Source organism: Watersipora subatra, chromosome 3 (genome assembly GCF_963576615.1).
Source record: "Watersipora subatra chromosome 3, tzWatSuba1.1, whole genome shotgun sequence".
Classification (NCBI taxonomy): Eukaryota; Metazoa; Bryozoa; class Gymnolaemata; order Cheilostomatida; family Watersiporidae; genus Watersipora; species Watersipora subatra.
Window position 1 is genome coordinate 32,823,955 of NC_088710.1, and position 18,750 is coordinate 32,842,704.

Below are 18,750 nucleotides of genomic sequence, written 5' to 3' on the forward strand. Positions count from 1 at the left end.
TTTAAACCTTGGTGGCAATGTTAACAGGAAAGATTTTGCTTTTGCGATAGATCTTAATGAACTCAGAGAGTCAATGCTACGTAGGCAATTGGTGTGGGAAAGGGATTTAGATTGGGGATGGTTATCGGACACTTTCTGACATGCAGTACTAAAAGATGCTAAGGCTAAAGCTAGTGGTATCGAGGTCTCAGAAGTAGCGGTCGTTGTTTCTAAGCAATCTGAAAATAAAACTAGAAGCACTCGTTGTTACTCTAGTGAAAGTGCAGAAGTTCATAGAATTTATCAGGAGGAGTGTAAAGACTATTTTGATAATAGGGCAAGGAATAGGTACCCTAAGGTTGGGTGAAAAACTTCCGGGCATAAGACGACTAGACATGAATGTAGAAGCCGACATGGAAATTCTAGTCGATTTCCTAGGTATTCTAGTGCTGATAGACATAATTGGCGCAATAGGTCTAAGAGTAAACTTTTACCTAAGAGTGATAAATGTTACAACTGGTAGTCGACAGCACCTACTTTGCAGTTGTCTTGCTGCTAGGTGCTTTACTTGCAATATGAAAAGCTATACTAGTATTGACTGTGCTAGGAAAGGTTCTGAAGACTCGCGGAGACAAGATCGTAACAGGTATTGCTTTGATAGAAGTAACAATAGCGAAAGTGACAGAAATATTGACTGAGGTTCAGGTAGAAAAAACAGGGACTACACATGTTCCTGTCATCTTAGTAGGAATGTGAGGATTTTTCCTCTACTACTAAATGACTAGATGATAAGATAGTAAGAACCTTAAAAGTAAATTATATTGGAGGTTGATTTTGTGCTGCTGGTCATTGTGCTGTGAATTTTGTGCCTATTACTGTTGGTCTATGTTGGCGTCTTTCAGATGATGCCAAGTTGAAAACTGGACAAATTGATCTGATAGAAAAGGTAAAGGTCCGGAGATGGGAAGGACAGGAAGAAAGGTCAATTAGGAAAGTTATCAATGAGGGGTGGTACCAGCTCAGAAGAAGCTGCTCCACAAACAAAGGTGCTTGGTCATAGCACCAGTTACGCAAAGGCAACTCAGGGTCTAGGATAGAGGAGTACAGGAAGGCAATGGCAGTCATAAAGGTTGACAAGCGCCACCCGGAGATCGGGAATGCGCAGGAATGCAAGGCTGCCTTGACGAACTTGGCTACCCTGTTGGACAAGGTTTTTAAGAACGCTAGACTGTGTGCTACCCACGCTAAGGTAAAGCCATATACAGACAACCAGCAGTCTGTCGAGGAAGAGGCCCACTTGGCTCCCCACACCTCAAAACAAAGAGAGGCAGAGGACGCTGTCTTGACAGCAACCTGTATTAGCCACGAGGCTAGCCATGCCGAAACAGGTGGCATGGTAGCCCAGGGAGAGACTTCTTAGACTAAAGCGGTGGAGGAGCAGAAGGCTCTGGTGAAAGATGAGCCAGGCTCTGAGAAAGAGTGTATGATTCATTCTTTTTATGATTCACCTGATCCGATGACATCGGTAAAAGAGGGTGCTCCCGATGCTTAGTCAAAGCATGGGAGCAGGTAAAGAGAGGGACATTTATGTACTCGGGATGTGTATGTTAGAGCTGAAGATGGCGGGTTAGGCTGGCGAGAGCTACTATGACCCAGAGAGTGAGTATGGGTGAAGATGACTCAATCCATACAGGTAAAGCCACTTTTGATTTTAGTATGGGTTAACATTTGGTAATACGAGTTAACACCTGGTTCACAGGCTACTCTCATGCTCATGTACAATTTTTAAGTTCCCGTTTAACACATTGGCAAGCTCATGATGATTCAGACTCTATTAGTGTACCAGAGGATAGTGTACACGCATTTCAGACACCAGGTCTAAAGCTTGTTGCATCCTAACATGATGGGTGGTAAAACCTATGTTTGAACCCCAATAGTAACAGTGGCTATCTTCAGGCTTCAAAAAATGAGGTGTTCTATCTGCAGGCGTCTCTTGTGCGCCTGACTATATTACAGGAACTTATGCTAATGAAGCCAGCTAGGCTTTAGAAAGCAAATTCTCTCACACAGGCTTGCAGGATTATGTAGTTTTCACAGCTTATTTAGAGACTTTAGGAATCTATGTAATTATGGAAAAGGGTATATGGGTCATGATCACAGAAACCATTGTTAAGTCGGGTGTGTAAGATTTGAAGTTGTTTAGATCAGCAAAAGCAGAAACTTCTCACTTATTTCGTCATTAAAAATTTGATTTCAGCTTAATTACAGCAGATTTTATGGTCAATAAACTGAATGAATGTTTACCATTAGTGCGAAAACATAGTTCTGAGAAAACTGGTGTTAAAGTTTGAGAAACGAAAACTAATGCACAACTTTGTTTACATTTCAAAACGTTATAACAACCAATATCAAGGAATTGTGATATTTATCTAGGTTTCTGTATTTAAATATAAAAAGTTATGGTGAATTTAAATATCAAAACGCGTTTCAACTGGCTGTCATGAAAATAGCTGCATATATTTTACAAAATGTGTTACTTATTCCTAATTTTGCAGATAATAAAACAGTGTGCTGTATCGTCAAATTTGGGCCAAAACATAATATCAACGACAGAATCTTTAAGAAAATAATAACAGTAACATATTGCACACCACCGAAACCTATAAACTTCTATCTTATAAAATCAAATAATTAATCTTATAACTGAATTTTTAAATAAGCTTACAAATTTTTATGAATTGAATAATCGATCTTATAATTATATCTTTTTGTTTTTGCTAAATGATTATTGAAAACTTATGTAAAATTCAACTTATTTGCATTATTCTTAATAAAGTATTGTTCAATTAAGCATATATATAACTTTATTCTGCCAGTCTCACAAACGCTGAGTGCATTTAATCAAAATAAAATCTGCTGGGAATAATTCTTTAGCCATGAGTATAAAAATTACTTTGCTCGCGCAACTTATTTATGTAATTTCCGATTGACCATTCTATCTTCATCATAACCACGCAGCAACAAGGCTAAAATTATTAATTAACTAGCATAAGTCACCTGTGATTTTGTAAATCATATTTTGTAACACTTCAGCTTCAAATGTACTTTCTATTTTCAAATAACGGCAAACTGTTTATTTAAAAAATATATATTGGTCAAATTAAAGTTGTGTCAACGTTAAAATGTTTAAACTGTTTGTAATAATGCTACCAACAAATTGTATTGCGTTAAAATTAAATCAAACCTTAAAATTCCAAAAAATATTTAATAAGTTTTCTCATTACCTAATTTCACCGACCATGTTAAAACCTGCTCTATACCAATATATAAGATATCAAGTGTTATTAGATTTTTGATAGTGCTATATAATAATTTCCACTGAACTCGTGAGTTTCTATTGCATCAGATGGTGACTAACAGAGAAATGGAGGTAAATGCATTTTGCGAATTAATAGAATAGCTCTACTAATCTATTGATATACCTCTCCGGGAGTTGTCTTATATTGCATGAGGACAAGTCTAGCAGTTCAAGTGAACTCAGCTCAGTGACAGCCTCAGGAACAACTTCAATGTTGATGTTGTCAGAAAGTGTCAAAACTCTCAGTGACTTCATATTCTCCAACCTGAAATAATATTAACATAATAATTTCCATTGAACTTGTGAGTTTTTATTGTATCAGATTTTGAATAACAGATGAATCAAGGCAGTTGCACTTCACGAATTAATTGCGTAGCTCTACTAATATATTGACATACTTATCTGGGAGTTGTCTTATATTGCACGAGGACATGTTTAGCACTTGAAGTGAACTCAGCTCAGTGACAGCCTCCGGAACCACTTCAATTTTGTTGTTGTCAGAAAGTCCCAATATTCTCAGTGACTTCATATTCCGCAACCTGAAATAATATTAATATAATACTTTTTACTGAACTCGTGAGTTTCTATTACATCAGATGTTGAATAACAGATGAATGGAGGTAGTTGCATTTCAAGAATTAATAGAGTAGCTCTACTAACATATTGGCATACCTATCTGGGAGTTGTCTTATATTGCATGAAGACATGCCTAGCATTTGCAGTGAGCTCAGCTCAGTGACAGCCTCAGGAAAAACTTCAATTTTCTTGTTGTCAGAAAGTCTCAATGTTCTTAGTGACTTCATATTCCGCAACCTGAAATAATAATTTTAACATAATTGTTTTAACTGAACTCGATTGTTTTTATTGCATCCGATGATGAATAACAGAGGAATTGAGGTAGTTGCATTTCACGAATTAATAGAGTAGCTCTACTAATGTATTGACATACCTCTCTGGGAGTTGTCTTATATTGCATGAAGACATGTCTAGCACTTCAAGTGAACTCAGCTCAGTGACAGCTTCAGGAAAAACTTCAATTTTCTTGTTGTCAGAAAGTTTCAATGTTCTTAGTGACTTCATATTCTCCAACCTGAAATAATAATATATTGAACATAATAATTTTTACCGACTTCGTGAGTTTGTATTGCATGAGATGTTGAATAACAGAGGAATAAAGGTAGTTGCATTTGACGAATTATTAGAGTAGCTCTAATAGTATATTGATATACCTCTCTGGGAGTTGTCTTATATTGCACGAGGACATGTTTAGCTCTTCAAGTGAACTCAGCTCAGTGACAGCTTCAGGAACAACTTGAATGATGTTGTGAGAAAGTTTCAATACTTTCAGTGACTTCATATTCCTTAAACTGAAATAATAATAATTTTAACATAACTAGAAATCCCCCTGTCATACAGCCCATGACCAAAGTGATAATGAAAAAGGAAAGGGTACTGCCGGTTGAGAAATGCTATATTAGCAGTCAAATGGCACTGCACTGCAATAAGAGAACTGCAATAGGAGAACTGCAATGGTAGCTGTAATGTACTGAATGTTATTATATACAACAAACAGCAACAATGAAAGGAAAAGATTATATGTTTATAATATATCTCCGCTGCAATAGGAGAAATGCAATATTGGAAGTAAAATGGCAAGCTGCTGTGTTATATACACACGCTGGGGGTGCTGTATATCATTGGTCATAGCAACCAATATTAATATGTTGTGATATTTATCTACATTTCTGTGTTTATATGTAAAATCTAAAAAATTATGCTGAATTTAAAAATCTACACAGAATTTAGCTGGTTTTCATAGAAATAGATATATATCTATAAAAAATCTATGCCTATTACTTAATTTTTAAGATATGAAAAACTGCTTTGCAGTACCGCGATATTGGGCACAGCCGGGGTATCATTAACAAAATCTTTAGAAAAATAATAACAGTAACATATCATCATTATCATTATCATCAAATATCATCATCATTTCCTTTACTTTTATCACTTTGGACATCAGTTGGAATACCAAAGTACTCATTATAAGTGTCGGAAATGTCAGAGTCCGGTAGAATCGGCAAAAAATTGATTACAGTTCAGCACTTCTACGTTAATATCAAAAACCTTAGGCAATTGGACAATGCCATAGACTGGTGAAAGGTGCACGTTTTTTTCATGAAATGCGCACAACTTAATGGTTCTACTCTTTGTCACGCGGCCTTATCGGCGTTCCGACGGTCGGTCTTAATTTTGATTAAAAAAGGCTTGTTAAGTTATTATTGCGATTTTAGGCCAAATTAATCTGTCTATTTATGTATAATCTAATCAGATTAAATAGTTTTATGATACTGCGTCAACTTTTCAAAGAATTTGCAACATATTTAATATGTTTATATGTGTTTTGTATCATTATTATACTTAAACGACTCTACACAAAAATGGTTAAAATATTTGATGGGATTTTGATACAAGGGTTTGGTAATGGCCGTTGATGGATAATTCTTTGAGAGTTGTGTGCGCATATGCATTCATCATGAAGCTCCTAAACAATCGCTTTGCTTGTGTTTGGTCGTGGGATCATTTTTACTGAGCTCGTGTGTTTGTATTGCATCAGATGTTGAATAACAAATGAATTGGGGTAGTTGCATTTCAAGAATTAAGAGAGTAGCTCCACTAATATATTGACATACTTTTCTGGGAGTTGTTGTATATGGCATGACGACATGTCTAGCTCTTCAAGTGATCTCAGCTCAGTGACAGCTTCAGAAACAACTTTAATGTAGTCGTTGCAAGAAAGTTTCAATACTCTCAGTGACTTCATATTCCCCAACCTGAAATAATATTAACATTATAATTTTTACTAAACTCATGAGTTTCTATCACATCGGATGTTGAATACCAAAGGAATGGAAGTAGTTGCATTTCAAGAATTAATAGAGTAGCCCTACTAATATATTGACATACGTATCTGGTAGTTGCGTTATCCCGCATGAGGACATGTCGAGCTCTTCAAGTGAATTCAGCATAGCGATAGTCCTAGGAACATTTTTAATGTTGTTGCGAGAAAGTTTCAATACTCTCAGTGACTTCATATTCCTCAACCTGAAATAATATTAACATTATAATTTTTACTAAACTCGTGAGTTTCTATTGTATCAGATGTTGAATAACAGAAGAATGGAAGTAGTTGCATTTCAAGAATTAATAGAGTAGCCCTACTAATATATTGACATACCTTCCTGGTAGTTGCGTTATCCCGCATGAGGACATGTCTAGCTCTTCAAGTGAACGCAGCTCAGTGACAGCCTCAGGAACAACTTCAAACGTGTTGCCAGAAATTTTCAGTATTTTCAATGATTCCATATTCCCCAACCTAAAATAATAGTAGTTTTAGCATAATATTTTTTACCGATCTCATGAGTTTCTTATGCATCAGATGTTAAATAACAGAGGAGTGGAGGTAGTTGCATTTCAAGAATTAATAGAGTAGCTCTATTAATATATTGACATGCCTCTCTGGGAGTTGTCTTATATGGCATGAGGACATGTCTAGCTCTTCAAGTGAACGCAGCTCAGTGACAGCTTCAGAAACAACTTCAATGTTGTTGCAAGAAAGTTTCAATATTCTCAGTGACTTCATATACCTCAACCTGAAATAATATTAACATTATAATTTTTACTAAACTCGTGAGTTTCTATTGCGTCAGATGTTGAATAACAGAAGAATGGAGGTAGTTGCATTTCACGAATTAATAGAGTAGCTCTATTAATCTATTGACATACCTCTCTGGTAGTTGTCTTATATGGCATGAGGACATGTCTAGCTCTTCAAGTGAACGCAGCTCAGTGACAGCTTCAGGAACAACTTCAATGTTGTTGCAAGAAAGTTTCAATATTCTCAGTGACTTCATATACCTCAACCTGAAATAATATTAACATTATAATTTTTACTAAACTCGTGAGTTTCTATTACATCAGATGTTGAATAACAGAAGAATGGAAGTAGTTGCATTTCAAGAATTAATAGAGTAGCTCTACTAATCTATTGACATACGTATCTGGTAGATGCGTTATCCCGCATGAGGACATGTCTAGCTCTTCAAGTGAACGCAGCTCAGTGACAGCCTCAGGAACAACTTCAATGTTGTTGCAAGAAAGTTTCAATATTCTCAGTGACTTCATATACCACCACCTGAAATAATATTAACATTATAATTTTTACTAAACTCGTGAGTTTCTATTACATCAGATGTTGAATAACAGAAGAATGGAAGTAGTTGCATTTCAAGAATTAATAGAGTAGCTCTACTAATCTATTGACATACCTATTTGGGAGATGCGTTATCCCGCATGAGGACATGTCTAGCTCTTCAAGTGAACGCAGCTCAGTGACAGCCTCAGGAACAACTTCAAACGTGTTGCCAGAAATTTTCAGTATTTTCAATGATTCCATATTCCCCAACCTAAAATAATAGTAGTTTTAGCATAATATTTTTTACTGATCTCATGAGTTTCTTATGCATCAGATGTTAAATAACAGAGGAGTGGAGGTAGTTGCATTTCAAGAATTAATAGACTAGCCCTACTAATATATTGACATACCTCTCTGGGAGTTGTCTTATATGGCATGAGGACATGTCTAGCTCTTCAAGTGAACTCAGCTCAGTGACAGCTTCAGGAACAACGCTAATCGTGTTGCCAAAAAGTTTCAATATTTTCAGTGACTTCATATTGCCCAACCTAAAATAAATTAGCATGAACAAGTACTTACTGAGTATAGTTTATCTTTATATTGAACTAGCTAGGGTCAGGACTTGAAAATGCCAAAACAACGGAGGAGTCATCCCCTTTTACAGACTCCTTTCCAGCCAGCAAATATGTGGTATAAATTCAGAAGAAGTGGGAGGTAGTGCAGGTTGCCCTTCAGCAGCGCTAGTTGGATATTCGGCAAAAAGGAGTGAGAAGAGCCACCTATGTATGCTCTAGGAGACTATGCATGGGTGTTGAACAATGGAAGAAGGAAGGGGACAACCCAAAGCTGCAAGGCAAGTTTTTGATGTCATATTAAATTCTGAGACACTTGTTCAACCACACATTTCGTAGAGTGGCAAGGACAGTCCTCCGTTCAGAATGAAAATCATCTCAAGCCAAATTGAGCATTCCAAGTAAATCTGAGTCAGCCTTCCGCTTCCGGAACCTAGATGGGGATCCAACATGAAATGAGCAAAGTTACCCAGCCCAGAACAGAATAATAAAATTATATCCAATCTGGTTAGCCCCTTGGCCTCCTACGATGCCTTCCAGCGTCGAGTCTACAAGAGAATCTAAGAGAAGAAAAAACAAATTGTCAGACTCTGAGGACGGGGTATTTCAAATCAACATTAAATTAACGAATCCTACAAAAAAATGCAGCCACTCGTCCCGATTCAAGTTCCACCTGTAAAAATAGTAAAAAGGAATAGCAACTCGTTGGCTACTGAACTAGAGAAAACAAGAGTTCAGTATCAATAGCTATTTGGTACCAGCCCCCCACAAATGTAGACAGAGTAGCAGATTCCAGCTTAATTACAGCAGATTTTATGGTCAATAAACTGAATGAATGTTTACCATTAGTGCAAAAACATAGTTCTGAGAAAACTGGTGTTAAAGTTTAAGAAACGAAAACTAATGCAAAATTTTGTTTACATTTCAAAACGTTATAACAACCAATATCAAGGAATTGTGATATTTATCTAAGTTTCTGCATTTAAATATAAAAAGCTATGGTGAATTCAAATATCAAAACGCGTTTCAACTGGCTGTCATGAAAATAGCTGCATATATTTTACAAAATGTGTTACTTATTCCTAATTTTGCAGATAATAAAAACAGTGTGGCTGTATCATCAAATTTGGGCCAAAACATAATATCGACGACAGAATCTTTAAGAAAATAATAACAGTAACATATTGCACACCATCGAAACCTATAAACTTCTATCTTATAAAATCAAATAATTAATCTTATAACTGAATTTTTAAATAAGCTTACAAATTTTTATGAATTGAATAATCGATCTTATAATTATATCTTTTTGTTTTTGCTAAATGATTATTGAAAACTTATGTAAAATTCAACTTATTTGCATTATTCTTAATAAAGTATTGTTCAATTAAGCATATATATAACTTTATTCTGCCAGTCTCACAAACGCTGAGTGCATTTAATCAAAATAAAATCTACTGGGAATAATTCTTTAGCCATGAGTATAAAAATTACTTTGCTCGCGCAACTTATTTATGTAATTTCCGATTGACCATTCTATCTTCATCATAACCACGCAGCAACAAGGCTAAAATTATTAATTAACTAGCATAAGTCACCTGTGATTTTGTAAATCATATTTTGTAACACTTCAGCTTCAAATGTACTTTCTATTTTCAAATAACGGCAAACTGTTTATTTAAAAAATATATATTGGTCAAATTAAAGTTGTGTCAACGTTAAAATATCTAAACTGTTTGTAATAATGCTACCAACAAATTGTATTGCGTTAAAATTAAGTCAAACCTTAAAATTCCAAAAAATATTTAATAAGTTTTCTCATTACCTAATTTCACCGACCATGTTAAAACCTGCTCTATACCAATATATAAGATATCAAGTGTTATTAGATTTTTGATAGTGCTATATAATAATTTCCACTGAACTTGTGAGTTTTTATTGCATCAGATGTTGACTAACAGAGGAATGGAGGTGGTTGCATTTCGCGAATTAATAGAATAGCTCTACTAATCTATTGATATACCTCTCCGGGAGTTGTCTTATATTGCATGAGGACAAGTCTAGCAGTTCAAGTGAACTCAGCTCAGTGACAGCCTCAGGAACAACTTCAATGTTGATGTTGTCAGAAAGTGTCAAAACTCTCAGTAACTTCATATTCCCCAACCTGAAATAATATTAATATAATAATTTCCATTGAACTTGTGAGTTTTTATTGTATCAGATTTTGAATAACAGATGAATCAAGGCAGTTGCACTTCACGAATTAATTGCGTAGCTCTACTAATATATTGACATACTTCTCTGGGAGTTGTCTTATATTGCACGAGGACATGTTTAACACTTGAAGTGAACTCAGCTCAGTGACAGCCTCCGGAACCACTTCAATTTTCTTGTTGTCAGAAAGTCCCAATATTCTCAGTGACTTCATATTCCGCAACCTGAAACAATATTAATATAATAATTTTTACTGAACTCGTGAGTTTCTATTGCATCAGATGTTGAATAACAGAGGAGTGGAGGTAGTTGCATTTCACGAAATATTAGAGTAACTCTACTAATGTATTGACATACTTATCTGGTAGTTGTCTTATATTGCATGAGGACATGTCTAGCACTTCAAGTGAACTCAGCTCAGTGACAGCTTCAGGAAAAACTTCAATATTCTTGTTGTCAGAAAGTCTCAATGTTTTCAGTGACTTCATATTCCCCAACCTGAAATAATAATTTTAACATAATAGTTTTAACTGAACTTGAGTGTTTTTATTGCGTCCGATGTTGAATAACAGAGGAATAGAGGTAGTTGCATTTCACGAAATAATAGAGTAACTCTACTAATGTATTGACATACTTTTCTGGTAGTTGTCTTATATTGCATGAGGACATGTCTAGCAGTTCAAGTGAACTCAGCTCAGTGACAGCTTCAGGAACAACTTGAATGATGTTGTGAGAAAGTTTCAATACTTTCAGTGACTTCATATTCCTTAAACTGAAATAATAATAATTTTAACATAACTAGAAATCCCCCTGTCATACAGCCCATGACCAAAGTGATAATGAAAAAGGAAAGGGTACTGCCGGTTGAGAAATGCTATATTAGCAGTCAAATGGCACTGCACTGCAATAAGAGAACTGCAATAGGAGAACTGCAATGGTAGCAGTAATGTACTGAATGTTATTATATACAACAAACAGCAACAATGAAAGGAAAAGATTATATGTTTATAATATATCTCCGCTGCAATAGGAGAAATGCAATATTGGAAGTAAAATGGCAAGCTGCTGTGTTATATACACACGCTGGGGGTGCTGTATATCATTGGTCATAGCAACCAATATCAATATGTTGTGATATTTATCTACATTTCTGTGTTTATATGTAAAATCTAAAAATTTATGCTGAATTTAAAAATCTACACAGAATTTAGCTGATTTTCATAGAAATAGATATATATCTATAAAAAATCTATGCCTATTACTTAATTTTTAAGATATGAAAAACTGCTTTGCAGTACCGCGATATTGGGCACAGCCGGGGTATCATTAACAAAATCTTTAGAAAAATAATAACAGTAACATATCATCATTATCATTATCATTATCATCAAATATCATCATCATTTCCTTTACTTTTATCACTTTGGACATCAGTTGGAAAACCAAAGTACTCATTATAAGTGTCGGAAATGTCAGAGTCCGGTAGAATCGGCAAAAAATTGATTACGTTTCAGCACTTCTACGTTAATACCAAAAACCTTAGGCAATTGGACAATGCCATAGACTGGTGAAAGGTGCCTGTTTTTTTCGTGAAATGCGCACAACTTAATGGTTCTACTCTTTGTCACGCGGCCTTATCGGCGTTTCGACGGTCGGTCTTAATTTTGATTAAAAAAGGCTTGTTAAGTTATTATTGCGATTTTAGGCCAAATTAATCTGTCTATTTATGTATAATCTAATCAGATTGAATACTTTTATGATACTGCGTCAACTTTTCAAAGAATTGGTAACATATTTAATATGTTTATATGTGTTTTGTATCATTATTATACTTAAACGACTCTACACAAAAATGGTTAAAATATTTGATGGGATTTTGATACAAGGGTTTGGTAATGGCCGTTGATGGATAATTCTTTGAGAGTTGTGTGCGCATATGCATTCATCATGAAGCTCCTAAACAATTGCTTTGCTCGTGTTTGGTCGTGGGATCATTTTTACTGAGCTCGTGTGTTTGTATTGCATCAGATGTTGAATAACAAATGAATTGGGGTGGTTGCATTTCAAGAATTAAGAGAGTAGCTCTACTAATATATTGACATACCTTTCTGGTAGTTGGTGTATATGGCATGACGACATGTCTAGCTCTTCAAGTGATCTCAGCTCAGTGACAGCTTCAGAAACAACCTTAATGTAATTGTTGCAAGAAAGTTTCAATACTCTCAGTGACTTCATATTCCTCAACCTGAAATAATATTAACATTATAATTTTTACTAAACTCGTGAGTTTCTATTGTATCAGATGTTGAATAACAGAAGAATGGAAGTAGTTGCATTTAAAGAATTAATAGAGTAGCCCTACTAATATATTGACATACGTATCTGGTAGATGCGTTATCCCACATGAGGACATGTCTAGCTCTTCAAGTGAACTCAGCTCAGTGACAGCTTCAGAAACAACTTCAAGGTTGTTGCAAGAAAGTTTCAATACTCTCAGTGACTTCATATTCCCCAACCTGAAATAATATTAACATTATAATTTTTACTAAACTCGTGAGTTTCTATTGTATCAGATGTTGAATACCAAAGGAATGGAAGTAGTTGCATTTCAAGAATTAATAGAGTAGCCCTACTAATATATTGACATACCTATCTGGTAGATGCGTTATCCCACATGAGGACATGTCTAGCTCTTCAAGTGAATTCAGCTCAGTGACAGCTTCAGAAACAACTTCAAGGTTGTTGCAAGAAAGTTTCAATACTCTCAGTGACTTCATATTCCCCAACCTGAAATAATATTAACATTATAATTTTTACTAAACTCGTGAGTTTCTATTGTATCAGATGTTGAATACCAAAGGAATGGAAGTAGTTGCATTTCAAGAATTAATAGAGTAGCCCTACTAATATATTGACATACGTATCTGGTAGATGCGTTATCCCGCATGAGGACATGTCGAGCTCTTCAAGTGAATTCAGCATAGCGATAGTCCTAGGAACATTTTTAATGTTGTTGCAAGAAAGTTTCAATACTCTCAGTGACTTCATATTCCCCAACCTGAAATAATATTAACATGATAATTTTTACTAAACTCGTGAGTTTCTATTGTATCAGATGTTGAATAACAGAAGAATGGAAGTAGTTGCATTTAAAGAATTAATAGAGTAGCCCTACTAATATATTGACATACCTATTTGGCTGATGCGTTATCCCGCATGAGGACATGTCAAGCTCTTCAAGTGAATTCAGCTCAGTGATAGTCCAAGGAACATTTTCAATGTTGTTGCAAGAAAGTTTCAATACTCTCAGTGACTTCATATTCCCCAACCTGAAATAATATTAACATGATAATTTTTACTAAACTCGTGAGTTTCTATTGTATCAGATGTTGAATAACAGAAGAATGGAGGTAGTTGCATTTCAAGAATTAATAGAGTAGCCCTACTAATATATTGACATACCTATTTGGCTGATGCGTTATCCCGCATGAGGACATGTCAAGCTCTTCAAGTGAATTCAGCTCAGTGATAGTCCAAGGAACATTTTCAATGTTGTTGCAAGAAAGTTTCAATACTCTCAGTGACTTCATATTCCCCAACCTGAAATAATATTAACATGATAATTTTTACTAAACTCGTGAGTTTCTATTACATCAGATGTTGAATAACAGAAGAATGGAGGTAGCTGCATTTCAAGAATTAATAGACTAGCCCTGCTAATCTATTGACATACCTCTGTGGGAGTTGTCTTATATTGCATGAGGACATGTCTAGCTCTTCAAGTGAACTCAGCTCAGTGACAGCTTCAGGAACAACGCTAATCGTGTTGCCAAGAAGTTTCAATTTTTTCAGTGACTTCATATTGCCCAACCTAAAATAAATTAGCATGAACAAGTACTTACTGAGTATAGTTCATCTTTATATTGAACTAGCTAGGGTCAGGACTTGAAAATGCCAAAACAACGGAGGAGTCATCCCCTTTTACAGACTCCTTTCCAGCCAGCAAATATGTGGTATAAATTCAGAAGAAGTGGGAGGTAGTGCAGGTTGCCCTTCAGCAGCGCTAGTTGAATATTCGGCAAAAAGGAGTGAGAAGAGCCACCTATGTATGCTCTAGGAGACTATGCGTGGGTGTTGAACAATGGAAGAAGGAAGGGGACAACCCAAAGCTGCAAGGCAAGTTTTTGATGTCATATTAAATTCTGAGACACTTGTTCAACCACACATTTCGTAGAGTGGCAAGGACAGTCCCCCGTTCAGAATGAAAATCATCTCAAGCCAAACTGAGCATTCCAAGTAAATCTGAGTCAGCCTTCCGCTTCCGGAACCTAGATGGGGGATCCAACATGAAATGAGCAAAGTTACCCAGCCCAGAACAGAATAATAAAATTATATCCAATCTGGTTAGCCCCTTGGCCTCCTACGATGCCTTCCAGCGTCGAGTCTACAAGAGAATCTAAGAGAAGAAAAAACAAATTGTCAGACTCTGAGGACGGGGTATTTCAAATCAACATTAAATTAACGAATCCTACAAAAAAATGCAGCCACTCGTCCCAATTCAAGTTCCACCTGTAAAAATAGTAAAAAGGAATAGCAACTCGTTGGCTACTAACTAGAGAAAACAAGAGTTCAGTATCAATAGCTATTTGGTACCAGCCCCCCACAAATGTAGACAGAGTAGCAGATTCCCTGCAAGAGTGGAAATGATGGTATGAAAGACGCAGCTACACCATGAGCCACCACAGATTTCACTTAATCAATCATTCTGCAACGTTTTTATGCGCTTGCTCTTGGCAGAATGCACAGAGAGACCAGGAACTGTGACATCAAACAAGCCAGTCTACAAAACAAGATAAACTATGGTTGTTTACTTGGTGGAAAACCCTGAGTGGAAGAGATTCATTGCTGATAGAAGATGGGACCAACAAACAAAAATAACCCCATGTAGCCCAACGCTCACAACGCAGGACCGTCTGCAGCGCAGCCAGAAATGCCAGCACTCGCCATCCAATGAACAAGCCAACAGCACACAATAGCCCCGACATTCCCACCACCAGGTTTCACTCCCTCAAAGCTCTGTCAACTAGGATACCCATTGGCAACGCCAACCTCTAGAACAATGACAGAACTGATAGGAAGGAGCTCAAATAGCCAGTCTCTGAGTGAGCAAATGAATAGACGAGGCAATTAAACAAATACATGTATTTCTACAACTGAGAGACGGTAATCAAAGAAACCCAAAGAGCCATGACTAGAGGCAAAATTGATACAAGGGAGAAATGGCTATTGCATAGGGAACTTTGGAAGCTGGAACATGGAGCCCGGCAGTTCAGAGCTTGGGCTTAATTGGCCCTTCTCCTGCTTTCGAATTAGAAACTGACGCTACCAATGGGGCAGTGCGTGGTGGAAGGTAGGCCAGTAAACACACCGATGACTGACTCAACTCATGTCAGCACCGCTCAACATTCAATCTGGATCTGACTAGAAAAGTGGTTGAGCCGAAGCCTTTGACAGACTGTATAAAAGCCAGGCATAGGCACAGAGACTCAGAGTTGTTTAGCGTCTTGTTGCTAATGCATGTTCTCTACTGTATTTCACGTGAAGCGAAATACATACTGTTTTGAAACATACTGCGTTGTTTCGACTAGCTTGGGTGCCAAGCTAGTAAGGCGCCCCACAGGCAACCTTTACAGGTAGCTAAATTTAACATCAACATGAGTGTGTTATAGTGCTGGGCACGAGTACTTCTTGGTCAACGGGTTTAGACCCGCTCCCTTCTGTTCGGGTTTTTCGAGTATCGGGTAGCTAGTAGTGCTAGGCTCGGGTATTTCTTTGCCTACGGGTTTTTCGGGTATCGGGTTTGTTGATATGGATTTTATGTTTAAATTTTCTAAACAGATATATCTTCAAATTTACAAAGCAATTATATTTCTTTTCATTTTATTTATCATTTTTCAGTTGTTATCGACTGACATTCGTACTCGCAGCGTTAACCGGTGGATTGTTAAACAGTCAAGATAGTCTGGGGCTACAGGGCATTTTCGTGTCAACAGGTGGCAGAAGATAGGGTCTATGGTAGCTTAATACTTAAGCATGTTCTATGTACCTCTCTGACTTTTTGTAGATGGTGCTCCAAATCTCATAAAAAACTACATTATCGGCTTTTTCCGTTAGTAAGGCGTGTTGGCTTAGTAAAACTTGGTTATAATGAATTATGTAATCCATAATAGCTAGCTGTGGTAATCAATTTAAACAGAGTTATTAAATTCTCACTGCTACTAGTATACTACCAACGCTGATGGCTGTTTCCAACAAGGCGATAGCAGAAACAGACTAAGGACCTGTGTTATCGGTGATAGCGAACACGTGCCGTATTAAAAAAGGCATAGATTTGTTTACGAAGCCGATTTGGCTAATTGCGCAAATAAAATTTGATGTACATGTAAGTATTTCTTCTCACTTTTTAATGACAAATAATCACTGCTTGATTACAATATTTCTAGTAGGTATAGTAAATAAGGTATGATATGTTTCATTCTATCTATTAAATTAAAAACTCGTTAAACCCCATTGTCATGCCTCCTTAGCAAAAATGACACAGAAATGCCCTGTAGTCCCAGACTAAGAGCGCAGGGTGCAATAGACCGAGTTTTTGTTAAAACTACCCGACGGATCCGTGTACCAAAGCCCGAACTTGAATGTCAAAACCCGAATCCGAAGGACCGGAATACCCGAAATTTCTATTACCCGATACTCGAGAGAAGATAAACCAGCGAGTTCAACGAGTATCACTACCCGTGCCCAGCACTAGTGTGTTATATTAAAGTATCAACAAAGTTTTTATGTAAAAAATCAGTTATATGCAAGGAACTAAATTAAGTAATAATAAATAAAATAATATTGTTTGTCACAATTCCTTTATGTTAAATACAGGTAAATTACAGGTTTAGACTAGGTAATACTGGAAACAGTGTGTAGGTAAAGAAAGTGACAAAGAATTTTTGCTCATAAAGCTAAAGTTTTGTTTAGCTTTATAAATAAATAACTTATTGTTATATCTATTTTTCAATTATATTATGCATATATAAGTGCACACATAAATGCATGTATATATAACTCAATAATAAATAATAGTTTGTTTTTTATTTAATTTTTGATAAAAATTTAATTTTTGTCATCATAATCAGCCTATCTAACTTGACTAGTTGCTGTCTTTCTTCCGCATCACTTTCACATTTACTCTAGGATATTAATAGATGAATTCAGAGTTTATAAACAATTAATTCAAAGATATCTGAATGTGTTTTGTACTATTCATTGTTTTTATTATAAAAAAACATCACCTTTGAAACTCATGATATTAAAATGAAAAAACTAGAAACACTGTATAACATAATTAAAACTACAAAGACGCTAAACAAGTGAAGAATCGTGCGCATACGGACTGACTTACAAAACTGCAATGTGGTGAGTAACCTTGATCAAGAAATTTTGGACACTGCTAAACTTGTCAAGTTAAATGCGCATTTCGAATCAAACATTTGCTCAAATTATATGTCATTTGTAAAAAAGTTAGGATGCAGAAGTGATCATAAATAAAGTTTTACTTGTATGCGGGAAAGTATTCATGTTTTATCCTTGCTCATGACAAAATTATACCTTTCTATTTGCGAAGTGTCAGATAGGCAAAAATGAGTGACACGAGGAGCTATGTCAGGTAGTGACAGGTGATTGTCTCCTCTAATATATAGGTGAGTTATATGATGTCCTTCCAAGTCTGCTCTAATCTCCCTCTCATCATCCACTCTCTTTATAGTAAGCGTATTAAGTTCACCCTTCCACTCTGGCTGACCAGAATGTCTGTAACCTACTGTAGTAGCTAAAAGTAATAATAGAAACAATGGTAATAGATCTAATATATATAGGTGAGTTATTTGATGTCCTTCCAAGTCTGCTCTAATCTCCCTCTCATCATGCACTATCTTTATAGTAAGCTTACCAAGTTCACCCTTCCACTCTGGCTGACCAGAATGTCTGTAACCTACTGTAGTAGCTAAAAGTAATAACATAAATAATTATAATAATATAAAGTGCATATAATTAAATGTCTAGCAATCACATTGTAAATTAAAACTTATGAGTAGTGGCACAAAATAAGGGCACAAAATGGTTGACACAGAATTTAAAAGTTCAGGCTATTACATATTACAATATTTCATTTGAAGAATGCTCTAATGACTCCGTTTATTTTCCACATGCACGGCATTAACTAGTCAGTACATAATAAGTTAATACTAGTTAGTACATAATATTATTAACTTGATAGCCGTAAAATATTGGACCAATCTCATGCTAGTAGACATTGGTGACAGCAACTTAACCAATTAATGGAGATACAGTTCTATACAGAAACAGAATATAATGTAGCCTTT

General features: G+C 35.9%; 1 protein-coding gene across 1 annotated transcript; it reads right to left on the reverse strand.

Annotated features, from left to right (window-relative positions):
- Window positions 1–3,427: 3,427 nt before the first annotated feature.
- Window positions 3,428–15,325, reverse strand: LOC137390519 (leucine-rich repeat and death domain-containing protein 1-like). Its single transcript, XM_068076848.1, has 25 exons — window positions 15,279–15,325; window positions 14,052–14,189; window positions 13,781–13,918; window positions 13,510–13,647; window positions 13,239–13,376; window positions 12,968–13,105; window positions 12,697–12,834; window positions 12,423–12,563; window positions 10,953–11,090; window positions 10,676–10,816; window positions 10,402–10,542; window positions 10,128–10,268; window positions 7,943–8,080; window positions 7,666–7,803; window positions 7,395–7,532; window positions 7,124–7,261; window positions 6,853–6,990; window positions 6,576–6,713; window positions 6,305–6,442; window positions 6,031–6,171; window positions 4,567–4,704; window positions 4,287–4,427; window positions 4,010–4,150; window positions 3,736–3,876; window positions 3,428–3,602 (listed from the first exon to the last, which is right to left on the reverse strand). The coding sequence occupies exons 1-25, from the start codon at window positions 15,323–15,325 to the stop codon at window positions 3,428–3,430; spliced, it is 3,420 nt and encodes a 1,139-aa protein (XP_067932949.1).
- Between the last annotated feature and the right edge of the window lie 3,425 nt (window positions 15,326–18,750).